At 51.4% G+C, this 26,328-nt stretch overlaps 1 protein-coding gene across 1 annotated transcript in view; it reads right to left on the reverse strand.

The window, feature by feature from the left end:
* The window catches only part of EPHB1 (EPH receptor B1), a 42,313-nt gene that overhangs the window by 8,749 nt on the left and 7,236 nt on the right, over positions 1–26,328 (reverse strand). Inside the window, exons 2-7 of the mRNA XM_042878614.1 lie at positions 16,903–16,967; positions 14,651–15,332; positions 7,388–7,543; positions 2,294–2,629; positions 715–896; positions 466–628 (exon numbers count right to left, since the gene is read on the reverse strand). Coding sequence (XP_042734548.1) covers positions 466–628; positions 715–896; positions 2,294–2,629; positions 7,388–7,543; positions 14,651–15,332; positions 16,903–16,967 — 1,584 coding nt within the window. The remainder of the gene's footprint in view (positions 1–465; positions 629–714; positions 897–2,293; positions 2,630–7,387; positions 7,544–14,650; positions 15,333–16,902; positions 16,968–26,328) is intronic.

Genomic DNA, 26,328 nt, shown 5'->3' on the forward strand with positions numbered 1-26,328 from the left:
CTTCTGGGGCCAGCACCTCGCGTGCAGATGGTGACCCAGGGCAGGAGGAGGAACAGCTTTTTTCCACGTGCCTGTGCTCTCTGCATCTTTTATTAGTGTTATTCAGAGAAGAGCAATAAAGCTGATGAAAGGGCTGGCAGCACTGATTTATGGGAGGGATGCCTCAAACGCCTGGAGAAAGGAGGACAGGGAGGAGACCAGGACACAGCCCCATCACCATGGACGGATGCAGGAAAGACAAAACCACAGCTAAATAGCAGGGGAGCAAACAGAGCTAAGAGATTTACAGCAGCATACTCCTCCAGCTGGCGGTTAAGAAGACATCCCTTTAAATCACCTGGCTTTTGTCACACTGCCCGCCTGGGGAGAGTTTTGCAGAGGCAAGTTCATTTAATCCAATTAAAGCCCAAAGCTGTGGCTGGGAATGCGTTCTCCTCCCCCTGCACACCCCAGCTGCCCACTCACCATCAGTCAGTGTCTGGAAGCACATCTTCCCACTGTACTTCCCATAGCCAGCCACCGTCCTTGCTCGCACTTGCACCACATACACCATGCCGGGGCGCAGCCCCTCCAGCCGGGCCGTGTTGGTCTGACTGCGGGCCATGGAGGAGTTGTACTCGTTGTGGTCCTGCAGATACACATTTCAGGAAGGTTGCAGCAATGCTGTAGTCCACCCTGTGCCCACCATCCATCACGGGGTTCCCCCAAGCTTACCGCGGCCGGTCTGGAGCCCACAGCACCGCTGACATCAGGCGTGCAGATGCGGCTCAGCTTCTCATAGTAGCGCAGTTCGTAGTCCAGGATGATGCCGTTGGGCTGCTCCGGCTGCGGCCAGGACAGCGTGATGCTCCTCATGGTGGCACTCACCTGGTGCATGATGGGGACAGTGGAGGGTGCTGCAGAGGAAGCGAGAGGGAGGAATTAACGCCGAGGGCAGTCCCAGGGAGGGCAGAACCTCATGTCACGCCAGCAGCTGTGCACTCCGTGGGATGAGGTACCAGTGCGGCAGCGGGGGAACGGCACCGCAGTGGCTGACGCAGAGCCCAGGTGACAAGTCGGCAGGGGACTTCTGCTACTTAAAGCAATTACTCTTCTTAATTAGGGATCTGGAAATCCTCAGTGCTCTTTCTCCCTGAGCTCACTCTGTAGTCTGGGCACTCGACAGCATCTCCCGCAGCACAGCAAGGGGAGGCTGCCTGGGGACCAGCAGAGCTCCAAGGAGAAATATTTCCAAAGCCCAAGCAGCACAGCATCAAACCACCCCAGCATTTTTGCCTTCCAAGTTCCATATGAGATTTGGAACAATCCTGCCCCTATTCCTACTGAAAGCCTCCAAAAAGGCACCCGAGTCACTATGCAGCTGCAGTTGTGCCAGGAAGACCCAGACAGGGCCAGCATCATGTCCCAGCCTCTCTGCCTTCCTCCTCATCACCATCATCCTCCCCGTGCCTGGGATAAAGGTGGGAGGAAAGCTCTGGGCAGGGAAATCATTTTGTCCTGCTTGGCACATAAGACCAAGCTGCACACCTGCCTTGTGCCTCAGGAGATGTCAATAGTCCAGCACTGTCTTTGTGTACTCAGCATGTTTAATCTTTTTTTCTTGTTCTTTTTTCTTTTTTTTTAATCTCTCCATATCTGCTTTAAGACGCTCACTATTTCAGAAATTAAACACCTAGCTTGATTGCTGTGCTGTTAACTGCTGCATTCGCAGCCCCCCATGCTCCTGCCTAGTGGGGATGCTGTGCAGGCAGTCCTAATAGGGAAAAAGCCACTGCAGAGCCAGAATGAGTGAAGACAGCAGCAGGGAAACACAGGTGGAGCAATGGGAGAGGTGTTTGTGGAAGTATGGGTACATGAAGTAGCAGGGGCAGCAAAAACACAGCCCCAAAACCCTCCCCAGAACCAAAGCTCTTGGTGCCAGCAGTGGGTTTGACTGCACGTGACTAAGGAAACAAAAATGACAGCCAGGTGCAAACATAACACAAGAGCCTGATAGCACTGCTATTCCCAGAAACTGGGATACTAAAATATTTACGCCAGTGTCTGTCTCCTGCGTTCCTGAGGGAGCAGGTTAACAAAGGTTGCCTGTTATGCACTCAGCACAGCACAGAAATTACCATCCCCTGTCTCTTCCCCATGCAAACAGATTCCCAACCCCTCCGCCTGCCACGCTCCTCACACAGCCGGGTCCTGTGCCAAGAGGAGAGGCAAGGCCACTTCATCCCCCATCAATCTAGCAGGGATGAAAGCCAGGTATCGATCCCAGGATCCCACGTGCCACCCTGGGACTCACCAGCTTGGTTGGTGGTGATGTTCACGGAGACATGCTGGGGTGGGAAGGGGCTCTTGTTGGAAACCCCGTTGACCGCCTGGATCTCAAAGGTGTAAGGCGTGTGTGCCCAGAGGCTGCTGATGAAGACACGGGTCTCTGTCAGCCCAAGCTGTCGGGGCACAAAGTCCACGTTGTCGTCACAGCGGGAGCAGGCACGCTGGTCCGCCCGGCACTTCTTGCAGACGATGTTGTAAGTGACATCATCCCGGCCTCCCGTCTCCCGCGGTGGGTTCCACTCCAGGATGATGGAGGTCTCGTTGACGATGGAGATGACGTTGCGTGGACCGGAGGGGACGCCTACAGGGAAGGAGAAGGGTTGAATCAGGTCCTGGTGCCAAATGCTGCGTGCTGTAGGGCAGGGCAGGAGCCCAGGGCGCTTCAGCCTTAAAGACGACACCCCAAGCTCCATCTGCCACCTACCCACCACCTCCTGACTCAGGAGCGACGTCACCTCCACCTCTTTGGAGATGGTGCAGACTTTCCCATCCTCATCTCCACCAATTCCAAACCTAACCCCAACCTCATCTTAGTCTCCACCTTTCTCCAACCGACCACACCTCCAGCACAAGGAAGGGGCTTGGGGTTCAGACTGGGGCTCCCCAAACTTTTCATTCTCCACAGACTTGTTTCTTGCCTAAAAGAACCCCCGCAGCACGCTGTGAATTTGGATCCATTTTAACCATCAGACAATGCTAAGATGGCTCAAGGATTTAGAGGGTACCCCCAGAAGCTTATCTCAAGCAGATTATCACAGGTAACATTGCCTAGCAAGAAGAACACAAAACCAGAGGAATGATGGACCAAAGTAAGACCTAAATGGAAAGTGGTCAAGTATTTCAGGTTGGGAATGCAGGAATTTAGCCACAGCATTGGGTGGGATATCAGACAAGAGTCCATTGACCAAAGCTATGAGAAATTCCAAGCCAGGAGCTGGCATGGCTACTCCAAAGCACAGGTGTCCAACCTTTTTGCTTGTGTGGGTCACATTCAGTGAGCAGAAATCACTTTGAGCTGCATATACATGAATTGCTCTAGAAGTAATGCCTCCTATTTATTTCCATGGAAATGACAACAGATACAAAGAGCACAATAACACTACTGATAGAGCAAATTATCAGCTACAAAAGGCTATTTTTCAACACAGTCACCACCATTAGCTATGCATTTTTGCCAGTGATGAACAAGAGCCTGCATGCTGTGCTCCAAGAAGATGATACACTGGGAAATGACAGCCCCCAGAAGTCTCCAGTACTCCTCACATCATTCCCAATTCTGGGTTAAAGAGGCAGAATAGCACAGTGATGGGGAAGAACATCTCTCTTCTGTTTCCCATTTGTTTGATTTATTACCTCTAACTCCTTTTTAATACCACTACCTTACATTCTTTTACCACGTGTAGTAAATTTATTATCCCTCCTTATCTTAATTGGGTCGTTTTTGGTTTTCTTCTTCCCAAAAAGGGGACAGGAGGCTGAAAGGGGCCAGCGAGGGCTTCTCCCCCTTCTTACCACACTGTCATGCATGAAACCACAACACGAGTGGGATATGTGACCTTGTCTTTGTGAAACTATCACACCAGCTTGATTCAATGGCAGTGGCTGCAGTTCTTAATGAGCTCTCAAAGTGTTTGGAGATTTTGGATGAAATTTTACTCTTTGTGTACTTCATCCTCGACAATAGTTGTTCACAGATGTGTATACTGGCAAAAAGCAATGATATGAATAAGGCATGACTGTGAAGCAAAGGATATTCTTCTCTGTTAAGATAGGAATTACAAAAGTCCAGTAAAGAGACACGATTAGACTTCTGAGTTGAATATTTGGCTGCAGATCTATATATTCCATTTGAAAATGTGCAGGTCGTGTATTTATATCAACTGAAAATGGTCTCACAAATGTAAATTGACGATTTATGTTTGGCAACCTTGAAACCCCAAGCTGTGAGATGTCAACGTGCCCAAAGGATGGGACGCCGTGCAGAGGAACCCAAGCAGGTTGAGCAGTGGCCCAGGAGAACATCATGAAGTTGAACAAATCCAAGTACAAGGTCTGCACCTGGGTCATGGCAACACCCACTATCAATACAAGCTTGGGGATGAAAGGACAGAGCACAGCCCTGCCAAAAAGGACTTCAGGGCACTGGTGGATGGCAGCTGGACATGATAGAAAGTCTGTCCCCTTCCTGGCTCAGGTTCTGCTGTGATGGGACAAGGGAAAACGGTTTCAAACTTAAAAAGGATAGATTTAGGTTGGATGTAAAGAAAAAGCCTTTTTACAGTGAGGCACAGGAACTGGTTGTCCAGATATGCAGTGGAAGCCCCATCTATGGAGACATTCAAGGCCAGGCTTAACCAGGCTCTGAGCAACCTGATCGAGCTGTGGATGCCTCTGTTCATTGCAGGGGAGCTGAACTAGATGGCCTTTAAAGGTCCCCTCCAACTCTACAGATTCTACAGTTCTCTTTTCAAGTCCCTTTATCAAAACAGAAAGCACAGCCGCATATTCTTCACTGCTCAGAGCCCTGAGTTTAGCTAATGTAGCAACATGCATACAGTTATTTGACTTGAGTCAGCACTGCACACACTGCCCTCCTCGTTGCCCTGCTTTCAGTTGACACAGCGTTAACAGCACACTGACAGTTCGGCCACTGCTGAGCAATGGACACGTGCCTGGGGCTGCTCTGCAGGGAAGAGCCCAGAGATGGGAATTAAATACAGCAGCAATGCCATATGCGGGCAAAACAGGGCTGGGATGGATAGGGAGCCAGCCACACCACAGAGAGGTATGAAATGCACAGCTGTGTCATTAGGATGAGCCCTTCTCCAAAAACCCAAGCGCTGTCTGCAATTAATTCCTCATGCCAGTGGGCCTCGCATGTGAGCACTGCACTTCCAAGGAAGAAGAAAGGACTTTCCTACATTAGGAAGAATTCAGAGCTGAGCAATAAAAACAATAAAGGAGCAGATCCTGGAGGAGAGATTGCTGAAGGACCGATGTCCCAGGGAGCCTCCTGCATCAGGGAATGCAGTGATGCAAAGCAATCGCTCCCTGGGATGGAGGCAACGAGCTGCAAGCACTCAGGGCAATGGAGATTTGCCCTGCTCCAGCCACTGGCCCCAGGGAGCTCAGGGGACCCCAGAGCCCTGCTGGGGTGTCCTTGCCCCTTATCCTTCACCAATATCCAGGCAGGCACGTCAGGAGCCTCGATCTGTTGCCACGGATACAGCAGATAGAAGCATTGTGTTAAAAAAGCAAGAAAAAAAAAAACGAGGTCTTATAAGTAAAATTGAATCCAACAGAAGATTCCTATCCATTTAGTTCCTCTTCCCTCCAGCAGAGTAAATGGGTTTGTTGTGGAGGATCAGTAGTGCAGCATCCTCTCCCACAGGGCTGTGCTGGCTTTGAGGTGCTGCTGCACAGCATCACTTGGGACAGGGCCACCACCTACAATGGGGCCGTGCTCCCCTCCTCACCATGAGGAAGGCTACTGGAAATGCAGTGGGAGAAACCAGCTCTGATAATAGGATTAGAGGGGAAAGCAGCAAGAAAAGGAGAAGTGAGTTCTGCATGTCCTTAAGTACAGCTTTCCCCTGATTATCAGAAGGAACAGGCAATGCCCTCATGCTCTGACCATTAATAAATAAATGAAAAAGAGAGAAAAAGCCTTTTTACACCAGCCAAGAATGCTCAGCCGGTTCTGCAGTGCCAACGCAGGCAGCAGGCTCCAGCTCTGAAGTTCTGAGCTCTAAAGGATCTTGGAAAAAGAAAAGGTACAGTGGAGGAGTATCCGGCTGGAGCTGCCCAGATCGAGGTCATGGCACTGCTTTACCACGAGGACTTCCCTATAATGCTCAGCTAATACACTAAATGAAGACAGAGAAGGGTTTGCTCCCATGACACGGAATAACTTTGACAGAGAACAGCTGGCACCTCAAATTAGCCCGTTTGAAAATTAAGCTTCAACAAGAAGAAATAAAAATGAGCAAATGGGTTATTTTTCTAATACTGTAATCCTTTTGCACAGCAGCCCTGTAAATCAACAACATAATGAGGTACAATGCAGACACAGGTTCAGATGCAGTTCTGCCTGCCAACTGCTGCTCCACCAGTCCAAGCCACAACAAACACAGTTCCAGCTCAGCACAGAGGCACTGACACAAACTGAGACTGAAGCACAGCACTGAACCAAGCACCACTGGGTGCATATGGAAGATAATGTGGTGCAGTCAACATGGGAAGCATCCCCAACACCTTCAAAAAAATGGAGTTTCCAAATAATAAGTTCTTTACAGAGAGAGTGAGTGGTGAGGTGCTGGAACAGCTGACCAGAGAGGCTGTGGATGCCCCATCCCTGGAGATGTTGAAGACCACATTGGATGGGGCCCTGGGCAGCCTGGTCTGGTATTAAATGTGGAAGTGCGTGGCCCTGCATGAGGCAGGGGAGTTGGAGATTCATGATCCTTGAAGTCCTTTCCAACGCTGGCCATTCCGAGCAAAGCCCATCTCCAGCAGATCTTCTATCAGATAAGGCACAGGAAGTCCCAACCACACACCTTAAAGACTGTAACAAGTGGGACGCAGATGAGAACTCAGCTGAACCACCTCCACAGGCACCCGGCTGGCCAGGCAGCCACAAGGTGAGGGGACAGCACTGTCACCACCAAGCTCCATGCTTTGGGTCTCCCATGCTCAAGGGATGCAAGCCCACAGCAGAAGAGGAGATGGTTGGCACTCCCAGCAGCTCACGGCTCTGCAAACCACATGGAGAGAGAGCATCTCTGCTGAGCCTTTTCTAAGGGTCTCACGTTAAAGCTTCTGAGTCAATGCACTGATTTTTCGGGGCAGTTTGGAGGCATTGAGGCCAGCACTCACTTTCCCACCAGTCTGCAAAGAGCTGCAGTTTTTTCTTCCTTCCTTACTCCCTCCTCACCAAAACCCAGGCTCGAGGCCCATGCTGCCACCTCTTACAGCCCACAGACAGCACCACGGCCACACAGAACCCCTCTCCCTATTCCAAACTGCACAGCAGGAGCAGGTCTGAGCTCCCGATACTCACTGGTGCAGGCAGCTGTCGGTGGGTCCAGGTCAGCCCGAAAGTAGCCATTGCGGCAGGCGCAGAGCGGTGAGGCCTCAGCACTGGAGCGGCTGTTGGGGGGACACGGGGCACACAGCCCCGCACCCTGACTGGCTTTGAATGTCCCAGCTGGGCAGGCTGCAGAGAGAAGAGAGAGAAGTTGGCTGTGCTGGATGTGTCAGGGTACTACCAGCCTTCTCCCATCACTTTTAATTGCTGATGGGAGGAGGCTTCGTTAATCAGCCATCGCATCGCTTTGAAGACAGTAGCAAAATGGGATCCCCTGTCCCACCCCACCACCAGGGTGGCTTTCAGGGTGTCGATGAATGGGTGCACCTCTACCCTTAACAACCACAAAAGTACACCCATGAGTCAGAATTGTTTAGGCTGGACAAGCTCCCCCTCAGATCCCCAAGTCCAAGCCCAGCCCACCCCACATCCCTCAGTGCCACATCTCCACAGCTCTGAACACCTCCAGGGATGGTGACCCCACCGCCTCCCTGCGCAGCTGTGCAGTGCCTCACTGCTCTAAGAAGAGGATTTTTCCTAATATCCAACCTGAACCTCCTCTGGCACAATTTGAAAACCCAATGAAACCCAGTGCTGTGGCAGGGAACATCCGTACTTTGGTTCCCAGAGGTAAAAGCTCAGCACCAAGCCTGGGTAACCCCCACCCAGCCCACATGCTGGTGGCACCAGGCTGCTGTCACTCACAGAGCACAACAGAGCCACACTAAGTGTCTCATAAACACGGTGATGATTGAGATAATGGAAAGTGCCTCTTAGCCCCTGCCTGCCGCATCAGGATATGAGGCATCTCCTAGCAGCCACAAAGAGGAAATTAATAGGAGCAAGCAGGAGTAACCACTTTGATGCAATTTCCTTGGTAGATAGTGGACCATCTAATCTTTATTGGAGCCCTTTAACCTGTCATTCAAAACTCATGAAGGCCTCTTGCTTGCGCGGTCTCACCAGATATTAAAAGATGATAAAAAAAAAAAAGAATAAATGAAAACAATATTTTACAATTTGATTATTCCGGGGACCTTCCCCCCCCGACCCAAGGCACACCAGTGGTGCTTGATGAGGAACAAAGCACCCCAGAGGGACACGCTGCTGTCCCATACCACCCTTCCTTCTCCCCATCAAAGGAGGCCACCCTGTCCCCAGCATCCCATGCATGGCCTGCTATGGAAGCACATACCCCTTCCTTATACAGACACACAGGGCCACCAAACAGGACATGAAGGTGACCTTCAGGATGCTGAAGATGACGCCCAGAATGCCAACACAGAGGGCTGGCACATCTCTCTCCTCATGCTGTCTCTGTACACAGTGGTACTCAGACATGCATCCGCCCCCTCAGGACAGCAGAAGTGTGCTGGGGAAGATCAGAGACTGTCATCCTGAACTCAGAGAGAGGGAGGTGGATGGGAGGAAGGCTTTCATACAAGCATGCCCCTGTTATAAGCACGCTGGTGGGTTGGTGTAAGGGTTTTGTTTTTAATTACAAGGTAGCCAAGTGTCACTTGTCACAACATGGGAACAAAGTCCGCTCTATAAGCACGCATCCTCAGGTTTCTTTTATCACTGCACTTCTCTGCAAATTCCTGTAATCTGCAAACACGTGCCCCATAATTATCACTATTACCAATTAGCACTGCTCTCCTGTAATTACAGCAGGATTGCCTAAACCCCCTTAGCTGAGCCTGCTGCCTGCCCCAGCCTCCCAAGGCTTAGTATGCTCCTTCTGGGGCTGGCCCAGCTACTTGTCCAGATGCTGCATTTTCACCTTTCTAGGGCTCTGGAGCCATCCCTGGGGCATGGCTTCCCCTCTTTGCAATGCATGCTTATTGCACAGAGGCTGCAAGAAGAGTAGTTGGGGTGAATTTCCCCCTTTCTGAAAACCCTGGGAAAGAAAAAAGGGGTGAAATATGCTATAAAAGCATCCTTGTCCTTGTTGTCGTTATGGTCCTCAGCAACAGAAGGAATCCATGAAAGGACAAAGCCTTCTCAATTCGTCTTAAACCATCACAGTTCACACTGATTCCCAAGCACACACTGCAGGCTGGGAGCTGAGTGCTTGCCCCACACAATTATGAGTAGCACTGGCTTTGTTGCATTGATGAAAGTAGCCAAAGCCAGTCCCAAAGTGAAAAACTCCAATGGGAAAAAGATGTTGTAGAAACAAGAAGCAGATTGGGGTGCAGAAACCTGCTCCACACCCAAAAGAAATGCCAATATTTAACGTTGCAACCAGGCCCTGACAAACTCCTCACCTTTTCTCCCTCCTAATTCCCTGCTCTGGCTGAGCCAGCATCCCCAGCAAACCCTTTAGGAGGAGGATCAGGAGCCAGGAGAGCTCTGTGGTAGTGGCATCACCCCAGTGCTACCAGAGCCCCCCTTATGCAGGTAGGAAATGTTTTCCTCCTGCTGGGAGCCCATTAAGAGCCTCCTGCCTCCTCCATCCAGCTCACACCACGCAGTAGCCCTCAATCTAGACAACATCAAGTGCTTATTAATTACAAGTGGAGTGGTTCCTCATTAGTGCTGATGCTGTGATGGATGAGGCACACCGGGATGGGGACAGCAGAAGGCTCAAGCCACGTGGCCACATTCACATCACCAGGACATACAGACCTGCCACTGCTTTCAGCTGGGACAGATTCAGCTCCCTCCATGCACCCCACGGGCACAGAGGTCCCGACCCTGCAGCAGGCAGCCCCTTAACAGCAAGGCTGCCAAAGCAACCCTGAATAGTGCTTTCCTATGGCACTTTGGCTCCACTGCCAGATAGAAACGAGAAATGAAGGAACGGGGGAAAAAGCAAAAGCACCAAAGAGGCTGGAAAACTGCTCCTTAGCACTGCTGGGCTGAGCTGCTGAGAGCACGTTGTTATCCTCCTTCTGGTGCCAGGGAGACCAGCAGCATCGCCCCGTTGCGCATCCTCTAAGAAGCCAAAAGAAAACCGTTTCATAAAAGGTTAAAAAGTCACAGAAAGGTTTCCAAGCTCCTGGGAATGAGTCACCAAAAAAAAAATGGGGCCAGGTGCTGGCTGCTGGCAAACGTCAGCAGGGAACAATGCAGGGCCGGACACGGGCTGGACCCCAACTCTTCCTCACTGCCCGGCCATTGTCCTGAGAACAATCTCAGCTCCCGCAGGGCCACGCTGCTGCTCAGCCTACGTGTGAGCACGGTGTGACAAAGCCAGCTTGGGAGGCAGGGCTATTCCCAGTTTGGAAATAGGCTCTTGAAAAGATCCTTGGGAGGAAAAAAAAAAAAAGAAAAATAATCAATGTGAGCTTTTTCTGCCTCTTTTGAGTTGAAAATCAACGTAACACTCCAAAGTCTTCGTTGTGAAAATGGGGGGAACGGATAAGTCGGTTGTGTTGGAGGAGAGGAAAAGCCCACCTGCACGGCACAGAGCAACCAGGCTGCCCTGAGCCACAGTGGCCCAGCCCTGCCAGCTCTAAGGGGCATCCACACAGGACAGGGAACACCTGGAGAGCCTTTGGGCTAATGACACCTAATTAACACCTCCGTCATGCTCATTAGGGGAGTTGGGGTGGAAATTAACACGGTTTTCCTGGATGTTTCTTTATGAAATTAGCACCGCTGTGAATGGATGTCTTCATTAAGGCTTAACTTTGGGAAAATTAGCTTTTTCTAATTATTACTATTTCCCTCCCCTCTCTTTCCCAATGCTTGAGAGACATCCCTTCCCAGCTGGCAGCACCTGTGCCTGTCCCACCCAGCAGTGGGCAGGGATCTGAAGGGAGCAAAGGGCTTTTGGGCAGAGCTCTGCCCTATGGCCACCCATCCATGGGACAAACACACGTCCCCTCTGCCACTGCCACAGCGCTGGGGCACCAGCACGGCCAGGGGTGGGAGCAGTGGAGACAAAGCAGTGGGGGTAAAATTAAAGAATAAAACCTGAGATGTAACAGATCTACGCTCTCAGCTCTTTGCTCTGCTTTTAGAAATGCAAAATTTGGCACAAAGCTGCTTCCTTTTCAGCCTATTTCCTTTACTCCCCCCCCAAACCAAGGCAGCACCGCCCTGTTCCCAACCAACAATGCTTCCCAGTCGCTCACCATCCTTAGGATCCAGGGTGAAACACCAGCAGAGAAAGGCTCTCCTGACTCTCTTTTGGGAATAAACACAAACTGTACTTTGTATGTTCACACCCAAGCTCTCAGGCACCCCCCTGATCCCACATTCCCTCCCACCTCCTCATGGCACAGTGATGCATTGTGTCCCAAGCCATGCAGCACGGCCAAGCGAGATGGATGGTTCAATATGCACCAAATGGTGCTGAGGCTAGCATGTTTGATGCATTATTCATTTGGGGCACAGCAGCAGCCACTGTTCTGCATCAACCAAAGGCTGGGAGAAGCGAGGTGCCCAGGGAAAGGCACTGCCTGGGCTCTGGGGACAGAGCCGCACCATCTAGCTAGAAAACCCACCTCAATGGGACAGCCAGGCCCTCCAGTCACTCCGACCCCAAAACACAACGCTCCAAGGAAGACTGTGCTGTCTGCACTTGGAGTTGGTAGTCAGCAGCCAGCATTAATGAATCCCTTGTGGCACCAAACTGCTCCACTCCAAAGCCCCACACAGCATCGCCTCCACTCCCATGCCAGGAGGGATGAGATCGAGGCGATAGAGCTCAACAATTCAACCCTTTTTTTTCCCCCCTTCCCCCCTTTCCTCTCTGAGGAATTAAGCCCATTTTCTCAGCCTTAAAATACCGTAGATTTTTCTGCAACAATTCCCCTGGGCTCATTAAGCAGCTCATCTTGGCTGCTCGGGTTGACGAAAGCTTCAAGCAGATGTCAGCAGCCTCCTGGGAGCTGCACACAGGAGATGTTCACCCAACACGAGGCACAATCCCAAACCTGGCCCAGCAACGAGCAATCATGCTGAAGGACACAGATCTCCAGAGCAAAGGGAGGGCTGCCACCCCTAACCATCATCACTCCACCACCCAAACCCAACAAGAAACCCATTGAATGATGGCTCCCAGATCTTGTTACGTGGCAGTTCCTGCCCACTGACACTTGAGTAGGGCAGCAGCGGGCTCACATCTTCCCTTGTGGTCTCTGAGGGACATGGAGTCAAGGAGGAGCTTGCTGGCCAAAAGATGCACACAAGCCACTGGGAATCATGGAATTGTACGATGCTTTAGGTTTGAAGGGATCTTAAAGATCATCCAGTTCCAACCCCCTGCTATGGGCAGGGCTGCCACCCAAGGTCAACTCAAGGGAAGATTATTACCTAAATGCAGCCAACTGGCAGCTCTTAGGACTGGTTTTACCAGGCTTCTAGGGAGGGCTGGCTGATCTATGGGTTTGCTGCTCCTCACCAGCATACCACAGCACCTTCAGACCTACAGGTCTCACTCACCATCGCATCCTCTGCCACTTTTCCTGCAGCAGTAGGTGGGGACAGGAGTGTTACCGAGTCCTGCTGCAGACACAGCATCACATCAGTGCCTGGCAGCACTCACAGCACCACCAATCACAAGTCACAAGTGGTGGGACTGCTAAGCCACTGCCCAAGCAGCACCCACAGAAACCAACAGTGTGCTTTAGGATGCTGCCAGCCAACCCACACCAGACATTTCTACACCCCTAGACCTGCTAGTATCCTAAGCTTCCACCCGAAGGAACCTTAGTTCCATGCATGCCCTCACACCAAGGTCATCAGCTCTTGGAAGTCTGCAGAGGTTTCTCCTTCAGTTCCTGCTCTTCACAAGTGGGTACTGCACAGCCAGCTGGGTGCTGCACAGATGCTCTGGGATGTGGACATCTCTCATCCCCTGCTGCAATGCCCTGGCTCTCCTGTAGGATCCCAAGATGCAAAAGCATTGCACAAGTGTGCAGACTCATGGTTGTTTCCGAGTTTTCAGAATCCTTCACATGACAAGAAAGCACTTTTTTTTTCCTCCCCAGAGTGAAAAACAATAGGAGCTGCCAGGCTGGTTGTATTCTCCCACATCCCCCAGCAAAGATTTACTGAGGCAAATGAAAAAGCAAGCTTCTGCATAGCTTGAGTCCTGTACAAAAAGGCTATGGTGGCCATCCTAAAAGCATCCCAGCCAAGCCTTCCAAACACCCTGCCACCAGCATTCTAGAGTCAGGGTCCAAGCCCTTCCCTTACCAAACCAGCCCTATGATTCTGTGGCTTTTAAACCCATTCTGAAGTTGCCTTTGACCCCTGTTTCCCAACCCCTCCTACTCTCAGCTGTTCCAGAAGCCATTCGGAAAGCACTACTGAAATGGAATTGGCTTCTCACACAAAAATCCTCTGCTCCCCTGCTTCCAAGCAAGGCACAGAACCACGTTTTAAGAGAAGGGATGGCAAGGGCAGTGTGTAATGCTAATAGAAAAAAATCCTCCAACGTTATTTGAGAAATATTCACCAGAACTGCAAAAGGAGATGACAAGCAGCAAGCGCCGCTTCCATATTTATAACCTGGCAGCTGCACACCGGCAGCGTGGCTGGGAGAACCCAGAAAAACAGCAGAAAAAAGCCAATTACTACCCAGAAGCAGAGCAGCAGAGGAGCACTCAGGCTGGGGACAGCTGCCTGGCTCCTGCAGCTTTGCTCGGGAAATAACGAGGAGATGAAAGCGGCTCCGCCAGCGAGCATCGCCCTTTGAAGGCAGCAAATCACTGCAGCAGTGAGTCGGTGCCTGTGTCCTCATCACGCTGCAAGCCACAGCAGAGACTTGCACTGAGTTCTGCTAGCACTGCTACTGGCTGGAGAGCACAGAGGCTGCAGGTTGAACTTGGCACACTGCAAGCATCCTGGGGCTGTGGGTTTCCTCTCTACTCCTACCATTTTTGCTGTGCATTGGGTCACAACAGTGTGTGGGATACATAGCAGGCTCTGCTCCAAAGCTGCGCTCCCAGCAGGAAGATCACAGCCACGAGACAAAGGCAATCAGGACAGATTCAGCCTTTGGAAGGAGAAGAAAATTCACACTTCCCTAAAAGGACACCGGTGACCAAAGATCAGGGGCACCAGAGTAAAACCCACATCACCTGGAAAGCAGCCTGACAGCCTTCAATACGACACCCTGCACACCGCCTCAGCCCCCTAAAACAAAACTGCTTTGCGACAAGACTTTCTGGAGCCCCGCACTGTTGACATCACCCACAGCAATTAATTTGGGTACAAATAACACATTGGAAAAGCTCAAGAAGCACAGAGCTCCCTGCAAAGCAACCCCAGCCTTACCTTTGCAAGCCACGTTGTTTTCTGGCTCATAACCAGCCTTGCAGGTACAGCGACCTATGGGTACCATCCACTCCCCATCCCCGTTGCAGTACAGCTTGATGGGCACATCCACCTCCTCAGCGTTGGGGATGCAGGTGCCCCGTGCTGTCACCAGAGAGGTGCTCTCTGCCCCCGTCATGGTCTCAGGGAAGATAGCAAAGTTCTGCACCACGCTTGGGCACTTCTTGAAGAAAACCCTGACAGAGAGCAGAGACATGCAAGCCCCGTAGTCCTGGAAAGCCAGGTAAAAGCCATTGCGGGTCAGGGGCCCAAAACTTCTCACTTCTGTGTTCACCTTCATCAGCCTGCCACCAAAGTCCACCTGGGAAAAGCTCTCGTCAGCAGCAATGGTGTCCACTTTGAGGTAGGGTGCCTCCGTCCAGAAGGCCGACTTCTTGGTGGCAATGACAGAGTCTGTCTCGTAGTAATAGAGGTTGAAGGTCTCCTTGCAGGAGCCAGGAACGTTGGGGAGGCTGCTGCAGTCCCTCACAGTGAAGCGCATCTCGGTGTAGATGCGGTGAGCTCCGCGCCGGTTGATGAAGGTGGTGAGGAGCCAGTTGTTCTGGTTTGGCTCGAAGACGTTGCACACCTGGTACGTACGGATGGTGTTCAGGTTTTCGTCGTAGCCACTCACTTCTTCCCACTGCACAAAGGAGAAAAGAGAGGTCGTGAGAAGGAGATGGGGGCACTGGAGGTGGAAGTCACCCCGCATGCAGCAAGGCTGTCCTGAAAGGAGGGCACAAAACCAAGGAATGGCTAAGACTGGAAGGGGCCTCTGGAGGTCATATGGTAGCACCTCACAAGAAGATGCAACAAGGGAAAGAAAGACAGACTAGGCAACTGGAGAAATGAAGGAAAGCAGTACAAGAGGCCATGCCTATGTCAGTGACCAAGTCAGCGTGGGGGCAGATGAGCAAGTCTGACCTCAGGTCCCAGCACAAGGGGACCGCTTCCCCGGCAAAAAAAAACAACATTCCCAAAGCACATCACAGCAAAGAGAGAGAATACAGATTCGTGGTTTGATTTAGAGAAGAGTATTAATGTAATTTAGGCTGCAATTTCAATTAAGGGACAGCAGCAAACTGTGAATAGTGTATGATGGCATTAGTGTCCTACAGACAGATTTACAACCTCATAATCCATTCATTTTTGCTAATCCATGTTTACAGTCTCCTCATAACAGCATTATTCACGTGGCAATCTTTACGCAGCATGCTGATACGGGGCATGATTTCTGGGGGTGAGGCAGCAGCAGCACTTGTGTGTGAACCAAGCCAACCCTACAGTGTTACAGGCTTTTTACCTCTGCCAGCCCTCCCCACCTTCCCCAGGCATCACTCTGGTGGCAGCAGGATGGGCAGATCCAGCCCTGACAGGCAGAGGAGCAGGAGCACACACAGTTTACTGCTGCCATCCAAGGGACACTTGATGTCCCAACTAAGGCTGAGGTCAAGGTGAGCAGGAGAACCAAGAAAAGAGGTCCCCACCCCCTCCCTAGGGGTGAGCCTAAGGATGCTCACTGTGTTAAACCAACAGAAGGATGGAGAGTAAGGTATTAAGCACTCTCATTTAATTACACACCTGTACTTCTATTGCTGTATGCACGCAGGTATTTCATTGCATGCAGAGCTCTTTCATCACTCAGGTTTGTCCAAATCTCACACTGGATGCTTGCAAAGCTGTAAAACCACCGCACCCCGGGACCACTAGCAGCACAGCTGGCCAGCTGTGGTTTTTGGGAGCAAAGGAACCAGTCTGCCAAGCCAACAAATGCTGTACCTCAGGCTCCACAGTGCCTCTCCATCATTCCTACCACCCACCGCTCCCTCCCTGTCTGCACCCGTCTTTGTCTATCACTTTTTTCTGTCAGGGGAATGTGAGTCAGGTTATTTTATGCTTCCATCCCTCAACGACTCGTATTATATAAAAAAGATGTTTTAAGTGCTTCGGGGTGTTTTGTTCCTCATTACTTCATAAAAGTGACATTAATAGCCAGGAAGAGCACTGCTGAGTGCAATTACGGATGATGTTCCAGGTATGAAAGCTGTTTTGAGCCTGCTAATGTTTCCTAATTACAAGCCTTGTGGTACAGGAGAGAGGAGGAGCAAGCAGGAGGATAGGGAGGAGCGTGCTGGATGGGCAGCAGGGCAGAGAGGAATGCACAGGGATCCCATCAGCTCTGGGACTGCATGGTTGGATGTGGGATAACTTACCCCTGACGGAGGGTTGGCAGTCCAGCCCAGCTCGGCCGTCGCCGTCCGTGTGTCCATCAGGGTCTCTGAGGAAACACAAGAGGAAGAACACGAAGGAGGACACTGTGCTTTGTGCCATCACCACCTACACGAACCCACACTGAGATGGGTTCCATGGGGAGCTTGGCAGCTGTGATTTGGCAGGATGATTTCAGCCTTAGCAATGACAGCGGAGCTGCTGGAGTGGTGATCCTGTGCTGGGAGGTTTTCAATGGTGGGTTTGGTGGGAGATATTGAAAAGCTGTGCTGCAGTATTACAGCTGGCATTTCCCTGCTTTTTTTCTTGCTCTTGTACAAGAAAAAAAAAAAAAAAGAGTAACAACAATAACAGTGAGAGCAACAACATATAGAAACAGATGGGAGAAATCCTCCAGGTTTTATTTATTTGTTTTCAGCAAGCAGACATGCAGATTAATTTGCTCAACTCCTGAGTCTAAAGCAAAGCTGGGAAGGAAACGTGTCTGGAATTGGCCCCATCCTTTGCTCTGCAGCCCAGCACCACAGCAAGCACATCCCCTAGCTTTGTGCTGGTACAAACAACACATCTCAGTCACAGCTTATCCCATCTCCCTGTCCAGTAACTTGCACCCACTTGTGTCCCCACCACACACCACGCAAATATTATTTCTTCCCCTGCTGTAAGTATGGCCGTGCATGTCGTTAAGCACTCATTAGTCACTGCTACAGCCCTTCAAACACAGTTCCTCCCACTGCAACCCCCAAACAGGCTCTGAATTTTGGGAAGAAAGCTGGAAGGAACAGCACGACACGGCACACAGCAGCTCCTGAAGCAGGAGACTTGAAAGAAATACACACACCAAGAAGAGATGCATCCTGTCAGCATCAAAAAAAAGCTGCCTCCCTACCAAAAAGCTCTTGCCTGTCTTTTCTTAGTGATCTAGGCATGTTTCCAGATGGCACATCTTCCCACTGTGGTTCTCTACAATGCCATTCTCTGGGACAAGGAGAAGGAAGGATGAGAACAACCCCAAACCATTCACTGAGGCTCAGGGAAAGCTTGGCCTCACCAAAACCCCAAGGCTGACCACACAACCACCACATGGCCGAGGCTGGAGGCACCAACATGTTCAGCTGGTGCCACTCCATCTCAGTCAGAGCCACCCAGAGCAGAAGTAGCCCTGCTCAGCTGCAGCAGCCCATCTGATACGCTAAGCCCACTGGAACACTGCCTGCTCCCCAAGCAGGGAGCTGCTCCCCACACAAGTGGGATGCTCCAGGGCTGCCTGATCCCGAGCAGTGCCCTGGAAGGAAGCTAAACACCAGGGCTTGGAGAGGTGTCAGTGGGCAGGGACATGATCTTTCATGTCTGGCCAAAGCCCTCGTTAGGGAGAAGCTGAGCTTTGCTGTGGAAAGCAGAGCTCTCTCTGAGTGAAGAATCTTGAGCTGTATACAGTAGATTTTCTTTAATGGACACATTACTTTAAACTAAGCCTCCACCATCTGTTTCAGTCCCTAATTATCAATACAAAAACAAACATCTACTCACAATTACACTCGTAACAAGTAAAGATGCCAGCAATTAGCATGCAGGAACATCCTTGCGAGCGGAGCGGGTCCATCTGCAGTGGTACCAGCGTGTCCCCAGCGGGCAGGGACCAAGGTGGCATCCACAGTGGGCTCAGAGGAGCATCACTCAAACAACGGGGGAATAAGAAACGTGGGGTGAGAGCAGGTAGGCTGTGGAGCATGGCGATGCCTGGGGCTGCCCCTTCCTGCAGCAAGTCTCAGGGTGCTCGGGGATGCAGCCCTGCTCCCAGAGTAGGCAGCAGCTTTCTCTCTGCACCCTTTCCTCTGGGAGCATCAGTGCAATCAGCCTAAGGCTGGCACTGGGGATGGCCTGCCCTAAGCTGGTAGCACTACAAAAGCAAGCAACAGGAAAATAAATCTAGAAGCTTCACTGCAAAGACCAGCACCAACTATTGCTGATGGAGACAATGCCACAGCTCTGCCTTCCTGCGGCCACAGCATGGCTGCTGTTGCCAGCCCTGATCTGCTCACGGCTCAGATTAAGCTTCTTAACGTCAGCGGGAAAGGAGTCCTACAAGGAGGAGTTGCTATAATTCAGTTCCCTCTGTCCCCCACACACAGAGACCTGAAGCTCAAAGATACACCGGAAGGTCGCCCAGGCCATTTCACATTGTTCCCCATGCCCATGGCAGCCCTGCTCCTGGCCACGACGTTCCAAGGGTGCAAGAAATCGCCATGTATCTCACACTTCCCATCAAGCAATAGCAAAGCAGGAGCAAGCCAGGTGTGCAAGCTGCTCTGCACACGTTTGGATCTCAACACAGAACTCTTCTGTCTCTGTGTCAGTACCAGGTAGGAGAAAAGCAGGATCGCCCTCTCCCACCGGAGGAGCACTGCTTCTCTTCACATTCCTTAAGAGTCCCAGTTTCTGAAAGAGCCGTTTGCAGTATCTACACACTTTCAATCAAAAATATTACAGCAACAACTAATTATGTCCCATCATTCCCATGGCTCTCTGCCTTTAATGGTGCATTTTGCTGCTACAGAATTACAGCGAAACTGCTCTGGAAGTGTATAACGAGCTATCCCCATCAATCTCCCGCAGATTCATTATGAAAGATTATCCCTAGAATAACAAACCGAGTTCAGATTGCAGAGGACGCACTGAACAACAAAAACAAGGCAGCAGGATGCCTCCCTGCCCATTGCTGTGAAGGGGACACCGACACCTCAGAGCTTTGTGATGAACCTTTCCAAGAGCAGCAGCTACACGAAGAGCCTCTGCTGCACCAACACCACCTGTAGTCCTACGGTGGCCAAAAAGCAACACCTGGGGATGGAAAGCGGTTTTACACACATACAGGTGCTGTGTCACGTTGGGATGGGCTGCATCGAGCCCTCCTCCCCATGAAGTGCTCTAATTTCAAGGAGCAAACACTATCTGTATCAGGATGTGCCACACTGGAATACACTGCTTGATACAACTAGAAGTGCCCCCAAAAAATACCTGCCTACGTTTTTGGGAATGTATGGGTACACACAGACGCAGCCATCTCACAGTACCAGGGCACAGAGAGTCCTCTATCAGTGCTTAGCACAGACTGGGAAAGCCAGAAATTGAAGAGGCAATGCAAAGGTTCCCCACCATGAACAAGTCCCGCTTACCAACATGCATCTCCCAACAGCTGCAAATGCAAGCAGGCACTGACTTGGTGACAAGTCAACACAAGTGCTCTGAGCATCATTTCCCACTCAATAGCAGGGCTTTCCCTGAGAAGAGATCTTTTTCACCCTCTTTAAAGTTAGAACTGCCCCATGGCAGCTCAGTGCAGAACAGGAAAGCGGAAAGAGCCCCTCTTTGCTGGGATCTGGTGGGTCACTCCTACTGGACCTTGAACTCCATCACCCACCCACTCACCTGTCCCAACTGCCCCCCTCTGCCCAAGGATCAGTGGGGCAGAAGCAGTGGGGCTGGCAGTATGAGGTTCCCCACATACCTTCACGTGATTTTCCCGCTCTAAAGGTGTTTGACCCCGTGCAAACATGCAGTGCCAGGCCAGCTCAGCCACGGCCCTACAAACCATTCATCATAATCCCACCGAGGAGAGATACAGTAAATCAAAGAGACAACCTGCCTGCAAATAGATTGCACAGGGGAGGGAGAGGGAGTGAGGAACAGAGAGAATCAGGGAGAGAACTGCAGAGGGAGAGATAAGAGAGAGGGAAGGAAGCGGCAGAAAATTACAGAAAAAGGCACACATCACGGCGAAAAAAGACAAAGGGGACCAAATCAAATAACAAAGATAAGAGAAAGAAGATAGTACTTTCAATACCTTGTTTTCCAAATTATAAACCTATTTTATGAAATTTGGGAACAAGTTTTAATCCACTGAGCTCACACGAGACATCAGAGGCCACGGGAGGCCTCAAAACAGCATGTTACAGGCAAATCAGTGTGATCCAGACATACACAGCTCAGATGTTCCCACGATGATGAAGCAGGTTTCCAGTACCACACAGCCCACAGTCACACCCAGGCTGCAGATGAACAGAATATAGCTCACACCATAAGACCTCATGGAAGTACTTGTAGGTAATCACAGATGTGTTTTGCAACCCAAGAGGCTCCTCAGGCTGACACAGCGCTTTGGTGAATACCGCGGGCACCAGGATAGATCCAGGCATCCCAAGAGCTCAGCTTTTCCACCACTAGCACCAGGGGAACAATTCAACACTGTAAAATGACAAGGCTATCTTTCAGGAAGACATCTTCCAGAACAATGTCACTATGCATTTAAATTGTCATCTTTGCTTTCTCGAGGCTGAGCTGCCAACAAGCATCACTGAACTCTACCAGTCTGCCCCAAAAATCACCATATGTCGAGCTTGGCAGCCACTTGTTTCCTTTTCCAGAAGGCATGGAAGAGGAACTCAGCTGTCCCAGGATGGGCAGGGGCTCTCAAAGGCTGTGTGAAGCAGCACCCCCCAGTGCAAGATACAGCTCAGTGACATGGAGGGGCTGGCTTGCAGGATGAATTTTTCTGCACACAGATGGTGGAGGTTGAAACTCTGAGGGAGTGTTGCAGCAGATGTCCCATGAGAAACAAGCCAGCTTCCAGCACAGCTCCATGGAACGCATGGCCCTGCCTCTGGAGGGCTCCGTGCCAAGGCAGTGCTAAGCCCAAATCCCTTCTCCACACACACTAGCACCATCCCAAGAGGAGACAGCCAATGGCCAGCAGCTAGAGGGCAACAGCCCCTTGCCACACCAGGAGCTGGGTGCAGCAGCTTCACGCACATCACTGGGGTTCCTGAGTGCAGACCAGCTGGCTGGGGCATGCACAGCCCCAGAGCAACCCAGCACCCAGATCACTCGTGCCCAAGTGGGAGCACAGCATCCTGCAGGAGGCAAGGACGAGTCAATTGCCACGGGGCTCCCCCACCCCAACCTCACTGATTGCTCTGCCCAAAGCTTTTGCTGGGCTCTCAGGGGGTAGTGATCAAGCCGCTGCTTTTCACTGGTTTGAGACGATAAATCAGCAACAGGGGCTGCTGCAATCTGATTAACAGCAGCGGGTAGCTGCAGGCAAAGCACGATGCACCGGGGATGCAGCACTTGGAATACACAGCCTGCAGCCTCTCCATCTTCTCCTTGCACAGGGCTGATGGAGTGCTTTCTGAACCCTCACACAGCAATCACAGCACTTTGATCCCAGACCCAACAAGCCTGTATTTTCTGCTCCCCAGAAGCGACGAACTTGGTGCTCCAGGCAGCGTGGAGGGAAGCAAGGGAGCCTAATGGGTCTGGTGGATGCATTCTCTCCTGAACAACTGGGATTCCCTTGGAAGTGGCATCCTATAAATACAGAACCAGACAGCTGAAAAGACAGAACAGTCATAGACATTAACAGCACCCATCATTACGTACGTTAGCACAAATTAAAAGGACATGCTGTCCACACTCAAGGGACTGCAGGCTGATTCCCCAGCACAGCATCCTAGGATGCCACAGCACTTGCCTCTGAAGACAGTCCCAATGGCCACGAGCACAGGGACACAGCTGCGATGAGCTTCATTGAACCAATACACCAGACCCATTCTGCACCTATTTACCAGATTTTATTTCAAAAAGCCAAAGGATCCTGCGAGAGCAACAAACACGGTGAGCTGCTCAAACAGCAAACAAGTGTGGGTTGTTGACTGCAAGCTACCAAGCGACCTCCCTTCACCCATCCCAATTCCTGCAAAACAAGGATGCAGCCAGGACCTCAGCTTTCTTGGTGGACACACCAAATTAACACCAGCCTGAGGTCAGCAGAGGGGGTAAATCCTACACCAAGTATTTGCTTCTCCTTCCTCCTGCTCACCACACCCCAGGGTGGGCAGAGAACCTACTTAAAAGCTACATTTCTGCAGCTTTTCCTTTTTGCTCCCCCATCAAATCTTTCGGATCTGCTCAAAACAGTGCCTGCACTCCATCACCATCCCACAACCTTTCCCAAACATGTTACTATTACTCTGAGCAGTCTCTAGGTACACGTGTGTGACAGCTGCTCTACACAGTAAATAACCCAACACATCAGCCAACATTTCCAGATGACTGTCAGTGCTGCACTGCTTCGTGCCGTGGGGCTGGGAGGGGCATTAACAGCTCTTGGAGGGACAGAGGGCCTGGGTGGAAGGGAAAATGCTCACCCAACACCTCTGCAGTTAGAGGGGCTTGCAGGATAGCAAGCTATGGGAAAGTGCCAGCTCCATGACCAACACGGGGCACGGCCAGCACTCACCTATCTCTCTGTAAGAGCCCAGTGGAAGAGCAGCACAGGGGCAGAGGGAGCATTCATCTCAGGGGGACTCACAACATAAATGGGAAAAAAAAACCTGAAGAGCCATCAGCACATTGCAGTCAAACCCACATATATTCCAACAGGAGGGAAACAGACTTCAAAAGCAAGGCTCATGCAATGCTGCCGGTGCCAGGCATTGTGCTGCATGTGCTTCTGACCTGAGGAGCAGAGAAGGATGAGGAGGAAGAGGCCGAAGGAGATGCACTTGGCTCCCAGCCAGCTGTGCACACTCCGGCCCCCGGCCCAGCCGCCTGCAGGAGCACATGCTGAGAAAAGGCTGGAGCAGAGCAGGCAGGAGGAGAGCCATCTGCGCACCGGGAGCCAGGCCAAAGCGCGCTGAGGATGGGTATTTCCCCCCCCCCCCCACCCCCATTTCTCTTGCTGGGACACTCCCCTTTCCTTCTGCATGGCTATCACTCCCGGCCCAAACATTTCTGCAGGAAGCAGTGCGACTGCAAAGCAGAGCTTCCACACACAGCTTTCCAAGCCAGCACAAGAGGGCAGGAAAACCCAAACCCAAATTGTCTCAAACTGGTGTCCCCTGGGGACCTCTCAGCCTGTCCCACACCAACTCCAGGGCACAGAGAGGATGCTGCAGTGGGGTCAGCCCAAGGCAAGGTGCAGGTGCTGTCTCCACAGGGCATCCCTATGCGGGGGGAGAAGGAAGCAGCTCCTGCCCGTGTCACAGGGACACTGCCACCACTTGGGCTGAAATCCCACCAGGACTTGGCAAGGGAACTGGCATGGTATGGTTCTGTTCTATGCAACGCTGCCTCTGCTCATTTTTAAAGCAGTGTGAGCTGATGATAAATTTGCCCATAAGCTCATCTCCATACCACCTCTCCTGCTGATGACACTGACCCATCCTCCCTGATTGTGGTTTCCTTGCTGAAATAAATCACTGTAAGTGCACATTGTGCTCTGGGCCTCATTACTGTTCATCACCGTCTGCATGATGGAGCTGTCACATCCTCATAGATGCTGTCACCTGGGCAACCCTGAAGAGGCCCAGGCCCACATGTGCCCATGGCAGCCCTGTGAAACCTCAAGGCTATCCGTGGGGGAAACCTCCTCTAAGAGGGCAGAACTGCTTCTCTCCACCCCTATTTACAGCAGATAGCACAAACACCAAAGGGAGGATGAAGGAAGAGCTGAGCACAGAGGCAGTGGGATGCCCCCCGAGCCTTTGCCAACTAAACACCCCAACTCCAGCTCCACGCACACTAGTGTGCAAAACCCACTGGGTCACCCCGGATAAATCCAGAGGAGCGTTGCAACTGCACTTCCAACAGTAAATGAAAAGCTCTGTGCCAAGCCCCCATGAAGACTGCTGGAGCGGTAACAATGCGGAGGCATTGTTTGCCTGTCACACTGCTTTCAAAAGGCAAACACTCAAAAAGCAAGAGGGAGCAATTAAAGCTGCCGCTAATCTTGCTGTGTCCGTATCAAAAAGCAGCCCGTGGCTCTGACGGAGCCTGCAGCAGCACCAGCAGCTCCCTGCTGGGACCAACGGGCAAGAGATGCTCCACAGGACCCAGCAATGGCACAGATCCCCACCAGAGCGAACCATGATTGTATCCCCACACCTCATCCTGGCCCCCGAGGAGCGGAAATGCAGCTCTTTCCGATACTTTGGGTGTGCCAAGCTGGAGGCTTCCAAGAGCACACCCATAAACATGGGTCAAGGAGAGGACGTGCTCTGTAAGGTGACCATACAAGCTCTTCCCACCGCCTGCACTCCCTATAAAAACCTCCATTTGCCACCAGTTGGGAAGAGCCACCATTTCCAACCCAACAGCTCAGCCCTCGAGGCAGACCTGCTGTGGGCTCACCACGCAGATGGGTCCCATGGCACCAGGAGCCTCAGTGAGCTCCTGTCCCACACCCTGCACCCCAAGGAGCCCTGCAAACCTTTAGACAGACAGAGGATAAGGGGCACAGCACTCACACGTGCAGGCACAGGCTGGGGGAACCGCGCTACAGAAATAACACAGGCACGCAAACAAAAGAGCGCAAGCCATTAATCTGGGCGAACCAAAGGAAATGAAATCATTATGTCTGCAGCTACAGCATCCAGAAGAACAAATTTCCTGCCTGGATAATAAATGGATTCTTTTGTTTCACGTTGGCCCCGGCCACGTGACTGTCTTGGCCTATTCCTCATCCAAAACATCTTGCTGTATAAATACCCAGACGGGCTTGGGTTTCAGCTGCTAAAAATATGTTTTAATTATAATAATATATAATAATAATAACACAAAAAGCTACATGCTCCCCAGCCCCTTTCCTCTTAAACAACCCCTGAAGGCTTTCCAGAGCACAGGCAAAGAAACAAAAAGACCAAAGTTACTAATGACAGCAGCAATCACTAAGGAAAGGCCCAGGCAGCCAAGCAACAACCCCAGGTTGCTGCTGCTGCAATAAAGAACCCTTGTCAGAGGGAGCACCGAGGCACACACGCCATCCTGGAAACCCTGCGAGCATGGCACGGTGCAAGACCAAAGCCCCACAGGTGCTGAGGAATTCAGCTGAGCAACAGGCAGTGCATGCACACCCACTCTATGCACTAGGGGCAGCTTGCTGGTGCAGCAGCAGGGCTGGCATTTCATAGTTTTTACCCAAACCTATGAGAAAGGTGAATTCTGATCCCCCTGCTGGCTGAAGGAAGGGCCCTGGGCAACTCCCAGGATTTCAGCTGCTAAGAGCTGTGTGCACGATGAGCTACAGCCATCCCTTTAACCTGCAGCTCCACGGGGCACTCGATTAAAACCACTTTTGCGCCTAACTCCGTATTTTGCTTCTGATTTCACCCCACCTTCCCATCTTTACAACAGCACAGCAAACACTGAAAAAAAGTTGCAAAACAAAACAGCGTTTGGAATCCAGACATGAGAACACCTCGTTGCAAACAGCCTGAGTCCCATAGATGTCAGAAGAGCTCCATGGGTGGAGGCGAGCAGGGAGCATCGCAAGCCAGCACTCACACCAGGCTGAAGTTCCAACCAGGCACCACTCCAGGAGCACGGTGGTACATCAACAACCACAGGACAAA

Source organism: Lagopus leucura, unplaced genomic scaffold (genome assembly GCF_019238085.1).
Source record: "Lagopus leucura isolate 7727_CA_CO unplaced genomic scaffold, USGS_WTPT01 Super-Scaffold_100021, whole genome shotgun sequence".
NCBI classification, from domain to species: domain Eukaryota; kingdom Metazoa; phylum Chordata; class Aves; order Galliformes; family Phasianidae; genus Lagopus; species Lagopus leucura.